The sequence below is a fragment of the Acomys minous genome, assembly GCF_964271855.1.
Source record: "Acomys minous genome assembly, chromosome: 11".
Lineage (NCBI taxonomy): Eukaryota > Metazoa > Chordata > Mammalia > Rodentia > Muridae > Acomys > Acomys minous.
Window position 1 is genome coordinate 7,572,525 of NC_140492.1, and position 20,468 is coordinate 7,592,992.

Genomic DNA, 20,468 nt, shown 5'->3' on the forward strand with positions numbered 1-20,468 from the left:
TGTGTGCATTGTCCTCATTTTGGGACAGCTGCGTCACATGCCAAGGTTCATAGATGTAATTGCAGCAGTGCCCTTCTTCCTAGCTCCCTGTTCTTGTGTTTGCGTGTGTCGAAGGGACCTGTTACTCTGTAGCAATGTGGAACTTGACCATCGCGGCCACTAGAGGCCGCCAGCTGCAGACTTGTCCTTGGGATCCGTGGCGGTTGAATTCTGAGTAAGCTTTAAGACACTAGGGCAATGGTTCTCAACCTCTGGGTTGAACAACCCTTTCACAGGGTCACATATCAGATATCCTGTATGTCAGATATTTACAATGATTCATAACAGTAGCAAAATTACAATTATGAAATAGCAACAAGATAATTTTATGGTTGGGGTCACCATAACATGAGGAACTATATTAAAGGGTGGCAACATTAGGAAGATTGAGAACCACTGTGCTGGACAGACAGATCTGACTGTGCTGGTGCCCAAGGTTAAGCTTGGCTCCTGGTTGGTACCCCCTGGCCTTATCTGCCAGGAGGAGAGGCCACCTGTGGTTCAGTTTGGTGGCCAGCTAGGCTAACCTGGCATCTTGATTCTGTAGTTAACTTTTCACATCTAGCAGGTGAGGAAAAGGAGTTCTAATCCTGGTATGGAGGGGCTGTGTCTGGGGATGGCTGCACCACCTGGGGTGTACCGCCTGTGCTGCGGTTTGCGCCCTCCAGAACTGTTGGTGCCAGGCTTGGGAGGTGCTTGGCTCAGTGAGCAGCTACAGGGCAGACTGGTTCCCTTTTGAGACTCATTGTTCCCTGAAGCCACCAAAACCCTCCAAACCTGGATCTATCTGCAAATGAAGCTCGCCCAGGCTGCTCCCTGCAGCTAGGAGTGTCCTGGAAACACACTTACCCTTGACCTTGGCCTCCAGAATGCTGGCCCAGTTAAGAGGAAATTCTTCCTGCGCCCTCTGAGGGAAAGGAGCACACTACTGTTCCATGCACTGGCTTCCTGTCCTGCTGCTGCCCCTCCCATCTCACTGCCACTCCCACCTCAGCACCCACGCTCCCCACCACAGCCTGAAAGGACTCGTAGGAATGAGGGGAGGTGCCCCCTCCCCCCAGGACGGGTCCCACCTGATGAAAGGCAGCATCCTACATCTGTGGTGAGAACAAGCCACTTGTTCTGCCTGGCTTAATCCTTAGGAGTAAAGCTGGCTATATGTCCCTGTCCCCACTTGGATGGGCATCCAGGACAGTCCATGGGGCTGACCCCAGAAGCTTCGGCCTCCCGTCCTCTTCTACCCACCATCAGCAAGCTACCCTGGGCAGCTACTCAGAGCTGGCCCCTAACAGGCCAGTCCCTAAAGCCGGGTGTAGCTGGCCGTGCTTCATGGTGTTGACATTTTTTGACTGATCAAATTTTGTAAAAACCAAATGTGCATCTATTTCCTCTTACTTTGATTATAATTTTAAGTTTCTCCTTGGGATGTTTCCGCCTTGGATGATGTTTACTCTTAAAGCCTCTAGTTGTATCTGGGGAGACTGCCTTTGTCCAAGTGTAGTTCATGTGCAGATTCATCTCAAAATTATGCAGGAGAGTGAGTCAAGGCATGTGATCATAGCAGGATTTTTAGGAACTAGGTCGATGTTGCTAGAAACTGGTATCAGTGCCACCAGGCTTGAGTGCTAGCTGTGGCCCTGCCAGTAACACTTGCCCTGAGTAAGCAGCAGAGCTCACCACCCAGAGCCTTGCTTCTCATTCTGAAGGAAGAAGAATCAGCAACCGTGGGGTCCCCAGAAGCCGCCCTCCTCAGGGGGGTCCTTCCTTTTCTCTTTCTTTCTTTCTTTTTTTTGGGGGGGGTTGGGTTTTTTTGGTTTTTAGAGACAGAAGTTCTCTGTGTAGCGTTGGCTGTCCTGGACTCCCTTTGTAGACCAGGCTGGCCTCGAACTCACAGCGATCCACCTGCCTCTGCCTCCTGAGTGCTGGGATTAAAGGCGTGCACCACCACTCCCAGCCCCTTGTGTTCCTTTTCGATGTAACACATCTGTGGGTTACAGCAAAAAGAAGCAAAATAGTTGATACGTGCACCAGCTGGCTGTGGCATGTCCTTTGACACAACTTGACTATTTCTCTGTCATCAAGAACACTAGCAATACAGTTCGATATCGCTTAAAATACTTTAAACCATCCAACTGCCAGCATCTAGCCAGGTTCTGTCACAGGATCACCTTGTGCACTGGTCACTGTGCTGCAGGGAATGTGCCATTAAACACAATTATCCAGGCAGTGGTCTTGCACGCCTTTAATCCCAGCACTCGGGAGGCAGAGGCCTGTGGATCTCTGTGAGTTCGAGGCCAGCCTGGTCTACAGAGCGAGTTCCAGGACAGCTAGAGCTGTTACACAGAGAAACCTTGTCTCAAAAAACAAAAACAAAAACACAATTTAATTGCAGTTAAGTGCCACTTGCTTAGGGTAGTGTAACCTTGAGTCTTGGCCTGCTCACTCATCATCCAGAGCCTGAGTGAGCAGACACTCTTTCAGAGAAGGTGACACTGGGTTCCAGGGCCCCTCTGCATGTGGCAGAGGGTTCAGGCAGAATGAACACTTCCTAGTACCTGCAACTCCAATTCCAGGGAGGTCTGATGCCTCTGTTCTGCAGGGGCATGTGCACATATGAACTACTACCTTAAAATTGTCAAGGTATTTGAAATGATTTCTTCCTCTTTTCTAATACCTAGAATACATAAGTAATGTCAGAAACTCCAGCAGTCATCCATGGGCTTGGACCAGACCTAGGTGAAAAACAAGGCAACATGTGGTCTGCAATAGGAGCAGAAGAGCCTGGGTCTGTGGCTCCATGAGCCACTACACTTAGGGCCACCTTTACTCAACCCACCTGGACCAGCAGGCAGCCCATCTTCCTCTCACCATGCTGTGAGTTCATAGCAAGGCCACAGAGAGAAACCAGATAGGAACAGACAGAGTTGTGTAGAGTTCTAGAAAACAATGATGTGATGTTGCTGGTGTGTTGTGCTCAAGCGTTGAGAGACCTAAGGATGCTTCAGGAGTTCTGCACTCCGGAAGTGGAGCCTCTTCACTGCACCATACTGTCAGATTGACAGCTGGGAGCGTCCAGGATCGGTTGGTTTCTCATCTGACAGTTCTGATACAATAAGTCACTCACTACTCCCAAGCGCCATCCAAAACCATGCACACCAAAAGAAGAGACAGCGCCTGAGTTCTTTTCTGTTGATGTGATAAAATGCCCTGACAAGCACAACTTAAGGGAGAAAGAGTTTATTGTAGCTCAATTCCAGTTTACAGTCCATCATGTGCGAGGTCAAGGCAGCAGGAGCATAAAGCAGCTGGTCGCATTATGTCCCCAACCAGAGAAAGAGCAATCAGTGTAGACACTACAGCTCAGCCAGCTCCCTCCAGTGTGAACAACTCAGAATCTCCTACCTAGAGGATGGTGTGCCACCCTCAGGGGCTGGGTCTTCCTGCCTTAATATACCCGATCAGGATAATCCTCTGGGACGTTCTCAGAAGCCCACCTGTCAGGTGATTTTAGATTTCATCACATTGACAACACTGACCATCACAGACTAGGATTATATAGCTCAGAGGTAGAGCACTTGGCTAGCATGTGCAATGTCCCAAAGCTGGAAAAGATTAGACAATGGAGTAGTATCCAAAATAAATTTTTTAAAAAACTTTTAAGACAGATTTATTCAGGTGGAAATAACATTTACTAGATCAATACTTAAGTGAAACTGTCTAAGCTAGATCACATCCTCCGTTCTCAAAGACCTTGACAGTGAAAAGCCAATGAGGAAGAAAGCCTTGTTTACAGAGCTCTGGCAAAACCCCCTTTGTGAGGAGCAGATGGTGTTGTCTCCATGACAACAACAAGAGCCAGAATTTGAAGGTGTTGATGGATCCCTCTCACTCACATGAGAGTGCCCAACATGACGTGCATCCACCTTCTAAGCCTGGGAGCACGGGGCAGACAGCTGACGGGGAGCTGGGAGCATTTATAGAATTGCACTGACTGGATGAGGACAGTGGGACCCTTCAGCCTGGTTCCTGTGGACTGTCTTGGGAAGAGCCACAGTGTGAGAAGGTGGGAGCAGATGGAATGGATCTTTCCAGTGCCCTGGTAGTCAGCCATCCTGACAGGGTCTGGTGAGACCGGAGGCCTTACTGCCAGCACACCCACCCCCTTGATCTCTCTAGGCTCGCATTCCTAGAACACCAAACACATCAGCCTGACAAACCGTCTTCAGCTGTCCAAGCACAGAAAAGGGCATTATCCTCGCTGACAAGGTGTATTTCACATCTCACACTTGACTTTCAAGACCTTGAATGAATTTTGCTGAAATAAATGTTCACCGTTGGGTTTAGTCCAAGTGTGTGAGGTTTTGGTTCCAACCGTGTTCTTTCTTTCTTTCTTTTAAAAGAATATTAAGAGTAACTGAAAAGAGGGATTTAGAATGAATGGCATTATTCACTATGTCTTATAAAATAGAAGAGGTAAATGCTATAATATTTCTTAGGGTAATGGATCTAAGGAAAATGAGATTTAGAGCCCAGGGCTATTTATTGCAATGTGACGTCAATGTCCTTGTGGGTCTCACTGTTTAAGCCTGAGCAGGAGGAGGTAAGAATCGGGGTGGCCACCCACTCTGGATTTCCCAGGACTGGCGCCCAGTCTCCGCACTTCAGGGCTTGGGTTGTGGCAAAGACCCCTGCCTCAGTGAGCCATGAGGTCCAGTCACCATAGTGGGGTGATGACAGTTGTGAAAAGTACTCCCCAAGTCCCACAAACCAGCCATGGCAAGAGGGCCATATTTTCTAGTAGCTGGTTTCAGATGGTGTCTACACCGTGCTCTGGGTAAAATCCCGACTGCCGGGGTGTCAGAGGGCTCGAGAGATGGGTGGCGCCCCTTTCCCACCCCAGTTCTAAGCTCACCAGAGACACGACCAGTCACCTTCAGCACTGAGACAGATGCAGTCAATGCCAGGTCTGAGCTGGGTGGCCCAGGGAGCCTTGGGCAGCTCCAGCCGGCTGTGGCTACTCTTCCAGCGGAAGCCCCCACAGCCATGCATGGGTCATTGCTCTCTGCTCTGTGACCATGGATGTGTCTTCATGTTTCAAGTTTCTGCCACCCTGACGTTCGTGCTGTGGTGGATGGTAACCGAGAACTGTGAGCTAACCAACCCCTTTCTCTACGTTTTTGTTTTGTTTTTGGATCACAGCAACAGAAATGAAACCAAATCGTCTTCTAAGGTCAGATCCTGGAGGGACAAGGATCCTTATTCCCACTTGTTTCCCCTGTCCTGTAACCTCAGGGCCTCAGAGACATCCCTGGAGTTCACAGTCCCTGGAGGAGCCACTTGGGACAGGAAAGCATTCCCAAGGTTTATGGTATGGTGGGTGACCACAGGGCTCCCCACTAGCTGTCCCAGTGGGAGTCAGAGGGGCAGGGCGAGGGTGGCAGGTGGTAAGACGGTGCTTTGGGCCAGACACCCCGCTGCGGAATGGGCCTACATAATGGGCAGGTGGTGCTGGGTTCCTGGAAGGCCACGTGGGAGCCAGGCACGGTTCGCAGGTGCTATTCATTGGGCACCCCAGGGCTAATGATGGGTCCACAGGACCCACACCCCAAATGTTCATCTCAGCATCTTTGTGTATGAAATCACATACCAACTTGGTTCCAAACCTGTATGTCTTCTGCGTCCAGCAGGTGACCTGGCCTCTGCATGTTGTGGCCAGCCCAACAGCTGCTTGCTTCTGAAGGAAAACAGATGGACCTCGAGATCAAAGGTCCCATTTCTCTCAGGAACGGCTAGTGTGCTTTAGGAAGAGGCCTTTGCGCTAGGCCAGGGTGTGGAAAGAGTTTTCCATGGAGTGTTACAGTTTACCTTTTAGAATGAAATTGCTGGTATTAGATGGCGTTGGAGCTGCACAAGCCTGCAATGATACCAAAGTGTCACAGCCCTTTGTCAAGCTGCTGTGCTAAGCAGGACACAGGATTCGGTGGACACCTGAAGCCGACCAGAAGGCAGGCACAGTGGATGCTTCCCTGGCAGGTCAGCACCGAGCTAGAGGCAGCAGCGACGGAGCAGGCTTCAGCGGCTGCTGGGGCAGCTTCAGCATCGCTGCCCTGACTGCCCCGAGTGTCCAGCAGCGATTCTTCCCCCAAATAAATGGAGTCTCAGATGGTCATGGTGGGGGAATGGTGTGAGATGGCAAGCCAGCCAACAGCCTTTATTTTCATGATTCAGAGATTTGTAATCCTTGAGCCAGCCTGTCCTAGGTTTTAAATGTGTGTGTGTGGGGGGGGGGGGGGGAGATGCTGGGAGAGAGCCATTAATCTAAGAACTAGCTCACCGGTGGGGTGAGTATTCACCAGATTTAGTACATGAGTCCCAAGTATTAGGCATGAAAAATAAAAATAAAAATAAAAAATTGATAGGAAGCATGGCCCTGGGTATGCAGTGGGCACCAAGAACATGTGGTAAGTGAAGAATTAGCTGTGATTGGGGCTGAAGTGGTAGCACAGTAAAGTACTTGCCAAGTGTGGTTAAGGCTCGGCTCCCCTCTCTCATGATGATGATGATGATGATGATGATGGTGATTGTGATAAAGGCAGACATAGTGGTGTGCACCTTTGATCCAGGAGACAGAGACAAGCAGATCTCTGAGTTCAAGGCCAGCCAGACCTACACAGTGAGAGCATGTCTTGAAAAACAGGGGCTAGTGAGACGGATATGCTGTAAAGGGCACTCACTGCTCTTCCAGAGGTCCTGTGTTTGGTCCCTAGCACCCACAAGGCGGCTCACAACCGTCTGTAGCTGCCGTTCCAGGCATTCAACACCCTCTTCTGACTTTAATGGGCACCGGGTATGCATGTGGTACATGGACATACATGCAGGGAAAACGTGTGTGTGTGTGTGTGTGTGTGTGTGTGTGTGTGTGTGTGTATGTATACATATATATATGTATATATATATATATATATACCTTTTTTAAATTAAAAAAAAGTCACCTTTAGGTACACTAGATTCAAGTACTTTTGCAAACATGCTGTGCATATGCACACAGTCACAGCCTCTCTCTCTCTCTCTCTCTCTCTCTCTCTCTCACACACACACACACACACACACACACACACACACACACACACACACATTCACTCAGCTATGCCAGGTTCAACTGCCAGAATTTATCACGTTGCCTCTGCAGTAGCTCGGGGTGGGCAGCGCAGGGCTCCACAGAATGGCATAGGTCCTGCCTTGGGGACCTTGTAAGAAGCTCCCACACCCTCTGTTTCTGAGGAAACTATTTGTGTAACTGTTGAAAGATATTTATGAAAAACCACAAAACATCGCTTAAAAGTCACTGGAAATTTCCCGGAGGGTGTGTATAGTAAATGGAAAAACATTTCCAAGAAAAAAACCAAAAAGTAAAAAATTAGTGATTTCAGTAGGAACTGGGTCAGCCTGGGCCACTGGTGACCTTCTCCTGGCTCGTGGCTCCCAGCTCTCTGTGACCGGAGCTGTACCCTGGGCAGCAGCAGCCAGGACGGAGGTTCCTTTTCCTCCAGGCCCCATTCTAGGGCTATAGTTTCAGCCTGTTAAGGGCAGGCAGCTGGAAATCCATGTAGCTCCAAGCCATAGAAACTACATTGGATGAGCATGGGCTGAGAGACCAGGACCCTTCCTGACCCGTGCACATGCCCCAGGCTTCGGGCTGAGTTCCTGAGGCCTCCCTCATCCTTGGGCAAACTCCCTTGGAGGCCCAGCTTGCAAATAGGAAGAGAGCAAGGACTATGGATTGTAACCCCAACACTCCTCTAGGACGGTGCCACTGGGAGACCTGTCCACTCTGCTCCTGGGCACTGGAGAGACACAGAGGCCGCCCTGCCCTGCTGGTTCTGCTGAAGTGGGGGAGGGGGACTGACTTCATTTGGAACAGAGCCTGGCAAAGTGTATGCTTTAGGGCACCCATGAACCATGGCGATGGAATAATGTAATGAAGCAACTCCAAGCTACTCACTCGCAGCAACAAGTGGGACTGTAGACTCGCCAGAACTCTGAGAGAATCATGGGAAGAGCCCCTACGAAACTATCCATCCCCAAGGGGTAGAAACCTGTGCCCTGGCCCCAGGCTGCACCCACTCAGCAGCTATCCCATAATGGTCATGATCTGTGTATTATTTCACGGCCTCTACAACTACCTCCTGTAAAAGCTCCACACAATGCATCTTTGTCATTTTTTATTCCCAATTCATCTTCAGTAAATATATATATTATATATATCTCACGGTCAGTGAGATGGCTCAGTGTTACTCACTTGACAATCCCTAGAACACACTCAATGGAAAGAAAGAACTGATCTCTGCAAGTTAACCTTTGACCTCTACTTGCACACCATGGCACATGGGCACATACACACAAAATAAATGAATTAAATGAAAAAAAGAAGAAAAGGAGAAGTTACCTCTGTGTGCACGCTGGGTGACAGAAAGGAGACTCGAGAGGAAAATTGGTTGGCTCATGTGACTCCCCAGAAGCTGACCAGCAACCACCTGACTTTCCCAGAGCCCAGCAGCACTGGGTCAGAGGTCAAGTTCTAAGGAAGTTTGAGAGCTTAGAGCAGGGAGGCAACTCAACGGGTTTGTAAATTCTTCATAGACCCATTAACACATTTTCTCTCGTGCTCATTGTTAGCACAGGGCGAGCATTTTCCTTTCTCGATAAGTGAGGTAATGTCATTTGTTCATACTTGCCCCCTAATTGGGCTCCCTCCCTTCCGCAGAAAGAACATGAGTCCTTCCCAGGTCAGATCCATGCTTAGTCATCTGAACACAGGTCCCCTTCCACCTCCCTTCGTCTTCCCTGAGCTGGGCTCTGTCTTTGAGACGATAGGAAATGACAGGTTCTATTTTTCTTTTATTGAAAGCACTCGGTTCGTGGAGGCAGGAGCTCGGAACAGAGGACGTCTAGTGAATTCCTGGGTCCAATGTCATGGGAAGTGACCAGCTTTCCTTTCTTTGTTCTGCCCAGTCTAAGCTCATGATATCACGGGCAGTTCCCTTAAAAGCAGGAAGACACTGTTTCTACCCCCCCCCCCCCAAGATAAGCTCGCAATTGGATTTTCTGCTGAAGCAATCTGAAATGAATGCAATTAGGCTGTGAGCAGCCTTCGAGAAAAGACTGGGAACCTCTGAAAGCAGGCCTCTGCTGGAAAGAATTTGTCAGGCCCCTGACACGCTTTGCAAAGGTGGGCCTAATTGTATCCTCAGACACACACAGGATTCATGCTGCGATACCTCACCAAGGATGTCAAGTTTAGTTTCCCCAACAGAACTGAGCTGTAATTTGGCAATTTCCAGGCTGTCAAGATTAAACAAATAGTGAGTGGAAATCTTCATTATTATCATTAATTATTAAATAACACTCAAGGGCAGGTGCGGTGGTGCTTGCTTATGTCACAGCACATCAGAAGCTAAGGCAGGGGGAGCATGAACCACACAGAGTGACACTGTCCCAAAAACCTGAAACAAGAAATAGCTATTGTACATGTGGATGGGACAGTGCCACGTTTAGAATGGGCTAGAGGTGTCTCTTTCAGTGTCACATCTTCACAGTGCAAACATGGGAAATCCTTTCCTCTAGGCGCCCTCTTGTTCCCAGCTTGTCTGTCCCAGCAGGTTATATTTCACATGGGATTGAGATAGTCGACTGTTTGACCATGTACCGGCTTATTTCCTAAAGTTAGGAGCAGTAGCCAAGCAGCAGGATGACTGTGCCTGCTCATCCCCGCCTCCCTGCCTCCCACCCCCACCCCCACCCCCACCCTCTACCCCCCACCTACCCCCACCCTCTACCCCCTTTCACCCACACCCTCCACCCCCTTACCCCCCACCCACACCCCAGCCCTTACTCAGGATAGTATACATTTGTCTCTTTCTCCTTCTTTCAGATAGGTGCCGGCTTTCTGGGACACTCTGGACTTTCTCATTCTTTTTCTGCTGAGTGATCCCCCTCCCCCACCTCAGCTTCTGCCATGTGTTGTTTGCCAGCAAGTGATTCTCTCTTCCCCCTCTCCATCTTCCTCCTCCGGACAGCAGCTGAGATTTACAGAGTGCCTGCCCTGTGGTTTTTCTTTTAAATTCAGTAAAATTGTCCTCAAGCTTTAAATAAACAAATAAATAAATAATCAGAGATTGATATCTGAGGTCATGGTTACCTTCTGCAGGGTTTCTCTGTGTAGCCTTGGCTGTTCTGGAACTCTCTTTGGAGGCCAGGCTGGCCTCAAATTCACAGAGATACACCTGCCTCTGCCTCCCAAGTGCTGAGATTAAGGGCGTGCACCACCATGCCTGGCTCCCAATATTCTTTCACCTCCAAAAGAAAGTGAGTTTCTCTGGCCTGTCCTCGAGTTCTCATAATTTTTCACAGTCTTCTCAGGAGATACAGGAAGGAAGGTGACAACAGCAGACATGACCCAGAAATGTTGGTTGCAGCAGATGCCACAGGATAAGTCATGCTGCAAAGCAGAGACAAGCTTCAGGGAGTGTGTGGCTGGGACAGGAGAGGGGACCCAAGACCCTGAGGCCAGGACTCTGGGGAAGGAATTTCCAGGAAGGTGAGCCTGTAACACCCCCATGCAGAGGCCACAGAGTCACAAGATGGACCAGGTGGCATCATAGCCAGGATAATAAGCTTCTGTCATCATCGTCAACATCACAAACACCACCACAGAGCTACAGAGAGACTGAACCCGGTGCCTCACAATGGCAGACAAGTGCTCTGCTACTAAACTACCCCTCAGACCCCTGGGCTAAACACCAGATTTAAATCACCATGTGGCCAGTGGCCTCAGAGTGGGCATCACAGACCTCCATTGCCAACACCGGTGCTTAGCCATGCTTCTTGCATTTTCTCCAGGAAGCCTGGCATTTAAAATCTCCAGATTTTTTGTTAACTTCCAAGTTTCTTATGATGAGCATGGGGCTCTTTGCTTGCCTGCATTGTGGAGGTGACCTGGGTTGCTCCTGGGATGCACATGGTGTTTAGGATTTTATCTCCAAGGTTATGGTACCGTCCTAGGGTGGAGTTGGTCCAACTGACTCGGCCACAGAATCCGAGGCCGCTCAGACCTGAACACCTGCCTCCAGGTTCCGCAGACAAAGCTGTTCCTCCTCCTCCTCAAACTCCTGCTCACGTTCTTTCCCTTGTAGCTTGTGCTGCCTCTGCACTCTCAGCCTTCCCTCCTGAAGGGCAAGTGGCTCATCTCAGACCATGTAGGTTGTTGCTCTTTCAGGAGGAATCTGTTGCTGAGGACAAAAGCACATCCCCTCTTGTGTACAGAATGTCTTTGTTTTCATTGGGAGTAGATACAATTGCAAAAGAGGAAACGGAGCACAGCTGGGTCACTCAACACCAACCTATAAGCAACTCAGAGAAATAGCTAGAAGGTCAGAGAGACCCAGGGGTCAAAGAAACACAGTGCCTAGGGCCGGGGGCAGAATCAGGTCCAGTCTGGTTGATGTCAGTTTTTCAGGGATCTAGCAGGAGGAGCAAGGAATGGGATGAAAAGTCCAGGGCAGCCATATTTTTTTTACATTTAAATTTTTTTATTTTTATTTTTTAAGTCCCAGTAGATAAGGTGGCTTGCCAGAAGCAGCATCAGGAAGCTTCCAGTCCTGAGAGAAGCAGATATAAGGCTCACTGCTGCGGTTTGAACATGGTTGCTTTCTCGAATTTCATGTGTTGAAGAACTGGTTCCTAATGTAACCATGATGAGAGATAGTGGAGACCCTTAAGAAGCAACTGTAAGCCGGGCATGGTAGTGCATGCCTGTAATCCCAGCACTTGGAGAGGCAGAGGCAGGCTGATCTCTGAGTTTGAGGCCAGCCTGGTCTACAAAGTGAATCCAGGACAGCCAGGGCTGTTACACAGAGAAACCTGTCTCAAAAAACAAAACAAAAAAAGAAGGAAGAGGAGGAGGAAGAGGAAAAGGAAGAAGAAGAAGAAGAAGAAGAAGAAGAAGAAGAAGAAGAAGAAGAAGAAGAAGAAGAAGAAAGCTGTAACCGGACTTTTGGCTACTTTATTGGATCCTTCTTCCTCCCTACACCACCCCTATCGCTCCCCAACATTAGGTAGGAGAAAAAGAGGTTTCTGCTGATTACGGGCATCAAGCTCCTTGGGGCAAGTTTGATCTTCATAGTCAGGATATCTTCAACCAGCAAAGTAGCAACAGCAGGGGGAGCAACAGGAGGAGGAGGAGGAACAGCAGGAGGAGCAGGAGCAGCAGCAACAGAAGGAGGAGCAGCACCAGGAGGAGGAGGAGCAGAAGGAGCAGCAGCGGCAGGAACAACAGCAGCAACAGCAGCAGGAGGCATGTGCAAACCTCCTGGCAGAACTTTCTGCGGCCCCACTGCTTGGGAATGGCAGGGACTCCTCTGCCAGAGACACACACACATGGTCACGATGAGCAGCAGCCCTTGCCTGCTCTGAGCTCCCGGGGTGCACCTCCATGCAGGAGTTCCCTCTGTGGCCCCACAGTCTGGTCCAGCAGTCAGCCATCCAAGTGCACTTTGTCATTTTGCTCCTGGGTTTGGTGCTCATTTAAACACACTTTCAGAAGAACCCACAAGGCCCCGAGAAGAAAGGGGCTCTTCTGGAGGATGTACACCAACAATGTATTGCAAGTGCAGAGCTAGAGACTGAGCCATGGCTCAGCAGGCCTGGTATGTAGCCGCCCTAAAGAGACAAGGAGGAGTATGTACACAGGCCATCTCTCTCTCTCTCTCTCTCTCTCTCTCTCTCTCTCTCTCTCTCTCTCTCTCTCTCTCTCTCTCTCTCTCTCTCTCTCTCTCTCTCTCCCTCCCTCCCTCCCTCCCTCCCTCTCTCTCTCTCTCTCTCTCTCTCTCCCTACCCCTTTCCCCCTCGTGTGTGTGTGTGTGTGTGTGTGTGTGTGTGTGTGTGTAAGAGAGATAGGTAGATAATAAAGAATACATATATGTAGGTAGGGAGGTAGGTATGCTGGAGGAGGCAGAGACTCAGGGAAGCCCTTCATGGAATTCTTTGTGTGTCAACATGTGCAAAGCTTTCTCTAGCTCGTAAAGGGAACTCAGGACCATCTCTCTCATATTAATCATTATTCAAGAACACCTCTTCCCCCCCACACACATACACAGGCTTGCTTACAGACAAATTTGATGAGCCATTTTCTCAACTGAAGTCTCAAGATGACCCTGGCTTGTGTCGAGTTGACAAAAAATTAACCAGTATAGTGCTCAAGCTTATGTCACTGCAACAAAACACCTGACAAGCCACTTCAGGGAGAGAGGCTTATTTTGACTCACAGTTTCAGAGGGAACAGTCTGTCTCAGTGGTTGAGGTAGCTGTGTCCTTGGCAACAGAATGTGGAAGGGCTTGTCCAGATAGCACCAATGGGCAAGGAAGCTGACAGTTGGACCTCAAGAACCTGCCCCCCATAATGTACCTCCTTCTGCTAGGCCCCCAGATTCCAACGCTACCATCTGGAACCCCACTGGAACCCTACTGGTACCCACTGGAACAAAAAAAAATGTTTTTTTCTTTTGTTAATTCCACTCTACTGCTGTGAGCCTCCAGTCCACTAGGGGCAGCCTTCTAAATGCTCAGCCACTGTTTCTGCCCTGCATGTTTCTTAAGACCTTCTCTCTCTCTCTCCTGCCCTGGCGCCAGGGCCCAGCTACCAGAAGATGTAACTCAAGCTTTGCAATAATTTGAAAGTCATCACCATTTGCACCCTATGCATGCTAATTACTCAGGTTGCTGGATTTTAACCATTAGAAGTGCAGCGGTTTTAAACTCAAACCCAGGAGTCTACAAACTTTCTCTGTGTGAAACAAGACTGTGTTAAGCTTTCTAGACTGTCCTGTCTGTACAAACCAGGGCATGTCCTAAATATTGCCTCTTGCGTGGATTTGTGTAGCCCTTGAGCTGATGGTAGCTCTTCTACTATTAAAATGTCAACCTTATGTGTCACTCCTTAGTCACTGCCCCCTTTAAAAACAGTCTCTCACTGGCCTAGAACTTTCCAAGATGGCTAGGGGCGGGTGGGGAGGAGCACCATGCTTTTCTTACATGTGCTCTGGAGATTGACTCCCAAGCAAAGCTTGCCAGGTAAGAAGATCCTTAGCAACTGAGCCATCTACCAGGCCCCCAAAATGACTGATTAAAAAAATGGTAAATCTGGAGGTCCTGACTCACACCTGTACTCTTGGCACCCACTAGGTAGGAAGATAGTCATGAGTTTGAGGCCAGCCTGAGCTACTTGTGAGACCTGGTCTCAAACAAAAACAAAGCAAACAAACCAACCAACCAACCAACCAAAAGTGAGCTGTGAGGCTGTGTCAATGGCAGGGTGAAAAGTAAATAGGATCCAAGTCGCAATGTCCGCAAGGACAGTGCATTGAAACAGCCCTGCGAGCCCCTCACACTTGACCTACAGGAAGCCATCACACCGGCCTCTTCCCGCACAGATGTGGCAGAAATTACCATAGCCTCCAACGCCTGAGCTGTGTCTCTTCTTTTCTTTAAGAAAATACTGTGCGTCTCTGCTCTAACTAAAGAGTGTTGAGAATTAAAACTCTCTTGTGGGTCAGGCATGACGGCAGGTGACTGTACCATGGCTGTAATCCAACTACTCAGGAGGTTGAGGAGATCAGATCTCAGGGCACAAGTTCAAAGCCAGCCTGGGATACACAGAGTGATTCTGCCATATAAATAAATAAATAAAATAAATAATAAAAAAAAAAACCCCAGTGAGCTTGTGTTTTCTGCTCTACCAGTTTAAAGTTTTACAACATATTTACTTCCCCCCCCTGTGTGTGTGTGTGTGTGTGTGTGTACTAGTGCATGCCTGTCATGACATATGTAAGGAGTTTAGAGGACAACTTGCAGGAATTGGTCCCTCTGTCCACACTGTGGGTTTGGGAGACTGAACTCAGTCAGGCTTGGTGGCAGTCACCTCTTACCCACCGAGTCATCTCAATGCTGCCCATCAATGTAATTTTTAGTGAATAACTGTGGGTCTCTCCGTGTGTACCATCTCACAAATATACACGAACCAACACCTGGCATTACAGGTGCCAAGTAAACATGAATCTCAATCATGTATAGAGTTATTAATGTATAGACATGAACTCAAACAAGTACAAGACCCCATGCCTTGCTCCTAATTTATTCCAGGGTGTGCTGTAAACAGTGTGAAACATCCCTTTGACAGCTTTCTGGCTTCACCCATCTAGGATGACATGGCAGATTCTCCTTCACAGAAGGTACAAGTGAACCAGAACTCGAGGAGGTGGGGGCACAGGACATTCTGGATCCTTCCTTCTTCAGAAAGTGTGATCTCATCCAGACGCGTCTGGTTTTCAATAGAAATGGCCTGTGTTCCTCGGAAGTGAGGAGTCCAGGCCGCTGTTCATCCATATTTCTTGAATGATTTGCTCCCTGCGCTCAATCCTTTCTGCCAGCTCAGCAGCTTCTAAGGAGCTGTAGGCCGGATATGAAGTCCTACAAAACCTGGACAATTCCACAGGCAACTCGGAGTCTGAGGAGTCCTGCTCTTCCACCTCCTCGTCCTCGCTGTCCTCCTCGGCCTTTTCGCTCTCTTGCACCAGGTGCTCCCTCCCCTGCCTCAGCTCCTGGAAGTCCTTGGCACAGGACACTCTGATGACCAGGACACACAGTGTGAGGAGCAGGCCGATGCAGACGCTAGACATGAACAGCAGGGCGGCTCTCTCGGGGTGGGCTGTAAGAAGATGCAAACACGTGAGGATCTGGAAGGGTTAATTTTGGCTCATAGTCAGAGAAGGCATGGCAACCTGTTTTCATCATGGTGGACCCTAACCCAGGGTTCTTCCCAAATGACACTCCTAGTGGGGAACACACATTCAAAACATGAGCTTACAGGGGACAGGCCAGACTCAAGTTATAATAATCACCCGTGTGTATATAGCACGTGGCCTGACTGTGTCCCAATAAAACTTTATTTATAGATTTGAGCTTGGGGCCATTGACTGAACAGTCACTCCTACAGATGTTCAACCTGAGGCTCTGAGGGAAAGCTCCAGAGGCCAGCAGCCTCTCTGGGTAGAACCAGAGCTGGGTCCTGGAGCTCCTTGTGGGGTGTACTTTGATGTTCTCAGCATTTTCTAGGCACATTTCAACTGCTTGGAGCCTCCTCCAGGCACACTGGGAAAAACAATGGAGACTGTTGTCTTTAGAGCTACTGTCTTTTCCCCAGGGGTCTAGACTGGAGTCTTAACACTCCTGGGCTGCTAAGATTCCCTTGCAGTGAGGGATCTCACAGCTGAGATCTGACAGGAGAGATGGAACCAGGACGCTTTGTCTTCCTGAAAGTGGACACCTCCCTGGCCAGCTTCCTTCCCACAGACCAGCTGCCCCAGCCTTTCACGGCTGTGTTGCTCTTTGTGACCCCCTGCCCGACATCTCCCCACTCCCTGTAAGACTCAGATGCCTGAATTAACATTTATTTTGGCTGAGGCAAAGACAGCAGATTGTGTCTGTCCGCCTATCAGTACCACGCTGAGGAGTCAAAGTATATAAAGGATTTGTTCTCACAGAGACACGTGTCCTTTCCATGGGGAGAAGGGTTACATTTACCTCTGGGAGTGGTGGCAGATGGGCTATCTGGAGACACTGACGCTTCTTGAAAGGAAGTCACTAAATAGGAATACCAAAGATGCCAAGACCAGAGGCATCAGGTCAGCCGCCACCCACCCCCCTGCAGATCAAAGCCTCTTCCGCCCTTTCCCCTCTCAGCTTCTGACACAGTTCAGACGCAGCAGCTTGAATGTCCCTCACAGTTTTACGTATTGGAATCGATACCTCCTGTGAGGTGTTAAGAGGGCAGAGCTTTAATCATTTTCTAGCCTCTCCTGGGCAGGACAGGGTCAGTGTTGGGCAGAAATTAGGCACTCGCGTGTCAAGTTTCTGAGGAACAAGCATCCTCCCCCACAACCCCCTCCACTCCTGCCTAGGGTGTAGTGGTGAACCAGATGGTTGACTCAGGATCAAGGTCTCCCGCCACCACAAAACTGATTGGTTGTTTTACCTCTTTATTTATTCTTAAGGACTTTTTTTTTTTCTGTGCTGAAGTCTAAACTTTACGAGGCCACATATGCTGGGCAAGTGCTCTACCACTGAGCCATACCCTAAGCCCCATTTTTAAGGAATTTAGATTAATTGAATTAAGTGAGTCATGATCCTTAGGGCACACCACATGCTACCACAAACCCACATCTCCCATCTCCCTGCTCTCCAGGTGTCAGTGTCTGGGTTCTTCTCCTGGGATTCAGGGGTTCCTCTTGCCACAGGATCACTGGGGGTGGGGCATGTAATTGTCACTGAGATCCAGTGACCAAGGATGGGGAAGATGAGCAGGTCTCAGTCATCCCATTGAAATAAAACTTGCTATTCATATGAAGTGACTGTCACACAGTCACCAGATTATAGGCAAATGGCACGTGGCCTAACCCCTGATGTAGCCTAGACACTTTCCAAAGCCACCACTGCCTGGGACCTGGTCTTAGGCCAGGGCTTTGCCCACTGCCCCAGACTTAACACACACAACCATTTCCTCCATTTTCTAGAACTATATGGACCACTTCAAACTGTTGTGACCCCTTTTCTATCAAGACATTCTTTTTGCTGTGGTTCAATAGAATTTTCACAGTGTTTTGTTGCTCTTACTCTGACTTTCGCCTCAGTCCACCACAGGCCAGAGGGAATGACTTGTCATCCGATGGGTAGCCAGTGGCCCTTAGGCCCCATTTGCTCTATAGGCCCTGGTCTGGGGCCAACACAAGTCCAGTTCAAATTTAGTCACACCCAGCTAAGCCACCAGAAGCTTATCACCAGAAAGGTCTATCTCCTGGGGCACTGTGGCCTGAGTCCTCCAGGAGGAAGAAGCACAAAGTTGTTGGAAACTGGTATGATGGCGCTTAAGGGTGTGACGGGTCTTTCTGTCAGAGCTGAAGGCCCTGGAGCCACTTCAGAGACCACCCATGTGACAGGTTTGTTCTGCTCTCCAATTGTCCTCACTGTAAGGGTCATGTATGTGTGATGAAATCTCTCCTTCACAGGGCTCATCTGATGCCCTATAGTTTCTTAGAGGCGACAAGGCTATCCCTGGCCATGGTCCCAGATGCCAAAGACAACCTCAAAGTTCTCAGTAGGTTTGCCTGAGGCTGGGCACACACATATCACAACCCCAAACAATAGGGACAGTGACAGAATATTGAGTCACAAAAGGCAGGCCTTAGGCACAGATGAGGTAAACACACAAAGCCATATGCCAATAGGACACTAATTTGGTCTGGGAGGAGTCGTGTTATTTATTTAGAGACCAAAACTAAATAATTAAGTCCCTCAGCCAGGGGACAATGGCTCCTGCTGAGGCAGTGAATAAACTATCTTCCTCAGAATGACACGCACATACATAAACACACATGTACAAACGTGCACATACATACCATCCCCCACCCAAAGTCTCCCATATCATAAACAAGTACCACAGCCTACACACATTGCACACACACATACCATACACTATAACATATACACCACTCCACCACAAATGCAATACACAAGTGTATACACATTACATACATACCACACACACCAAACATGCCACACATACACATATATCACACATATCACACACATATTATACACACAGACACACACACACACTTCTTCTTTCTATGAGAAATGGCCCTTGCAGATCAGGCACATAACCAGAGGAGACACTGTCTATCTGAGGCCTTGAACACTCATGTCCCTTCCACCGACCTCCACGTTTCCCTGCATAGGACAAGCCCCCTCCCTGGCTTTGGTTGCCTGTCTGCGTCTGCTGTCCTCCATCTATTTGACTGCATTCATGTGTCAAAGCTGTTCGGTGGCCTGCTTGGGGGGTGTCCTTTGGGGTTCCCTCAGCTTATCAGGAATATTCTCTGCTCAAGCTCTTGGTTCGCCCAGCTGTTCTAGCCAGAGGCCTCCCTCTCAGATAACGCCAGGAGCCTATGCTCAGCCTTTGGTCCCTAGTTCCCACAGCAAGGCTTCCTCTCGGGCTTTCTAAGATGAACATACTGAAATACTCCACAATAAAATCAAACAGCATGCCACCCAGTCCTCACATGGGAGCACTGTTCTGGCGTATGGACAGCTAGCGTGAAGGCTCAGAGGAGAAAGGCGTGTGGTCCATAAGCCTGGCCACCTGGATTTGATGCCCAAATCTATGTAAATGATGGTAGGAGAGAGGCAACTGCACAAAGCTGTCCTCCGACATTCATATGCAAGCCCTGGAATGCGTGTGTGTGTGTGTGTGTGTGTGTGTGTGTGTGCGCGCGCGCATGTGTGTGTGTGTGCCCATGTGAATGCACACCATATGTGTGTAGATTCCTACAGAAGCCAAAGGAAGGTGTCAGGTCCCCTGTGTGTGTGTGTGTATGTGTGTATGTGTATGTGTGTGTGTATGTGTGTGTGTATGTATGTGTGTGTATGTGTGTATGTGTGTGTGTGTGTATGTGTGTGTGTGTGTATGTGTGTGTGTGTATGTATGTGTATGTGTGTGTATGTGTGTGTGTGTATGTGTGTGTGTATGTGTGTGTGTGTGTGTCCATGTGAATGCACACCATATGTGTGTAGATTCCCACAGAAGCCAAAGGAAGGTGTCAGGTCCCCTGAACGAGGATCACAGGCAGCAGTAAGCCTCCTGACGTGGTGTTGGGAACTGAACATGGGTCCTCTGCAAGGACAGCACACACTCTTAGCCACTGAGCCATCTTTTCAGATCTATAAGTAAAATGTGTAAATTGCAGATATAAACATAAGACAGCCATAATAACACAAACTCAGATTTATTATTGAGCCATTTGCTAACTACTCCCTGTAGCCTGGTCTGCCCCAGAACTGGCCTAGATGTGGCGGTAGGACAAAGGTAAACAGGATGACAGCCATCTGCCCTTAAGGACCTTAGTCTTTTGCTGCTTAGACAGGCGCACACGCCATCCAAACGCCTATCAGAAGAAGCACACGAGGAGGGAGTAATATTTACATAGTGCAGGGCAAGAGGCGCTAGCCACTCAAACCCCGAAGGCAAAGGCCTTTGTGGAAGTTGATTGACAGCCTGTCCTTCACCCAGCATGAAGCTGGACCCAGCTGCTGTCCATGATGCCCTTGGCAAATGGCCAGCTCCTTTGACCCTCGGCTCCTTTAAGCACAGAATTCGGGTTCAGGGTTCCATCCCCCAGAGTGGTTACTCTGAACTAGTCCTGCTCCCCCAAATTCAAGCTGACACCCTGACCTCTAATGTGACTTTGCAGGTGGAACTTTCTGGAGCTTCATAGGTTAACAGAGTTCACCAAAGGGTTTCATCAGATAGGATTGGGCTTAGG

General features: G+C 49.0%; 1 protein-coding gene across 3 annotated transcripts in view; it reads right to left on the reverse strand.

The window, feature by feature from the left end:
• Window positions 1-15,213: 15,213 nt before the first annotated feature.
• EVA1C (eva-1 homolog C) overlaps window positions 15,214-20,468 on the reverse strand; it is a 68,312-nt gene continuing 63,057 nt past the window's right edge. For all 3 annotated transcript variants that reach the window (XM_084802064.1, XM_084802063.1, XM_084802062.1), the window contains one exon: window positions 15,214-15,799. In XM_084802064.1, the coding sequence (XP_084658190.1) occupies window positions 15,420-15,799 (380 nt within the window). In that variant the 3' untranslated portion in view covers window positions 15,214-15,419. The remainder of the gene's footprint in view (window positions 15,800-20,468) is intronic.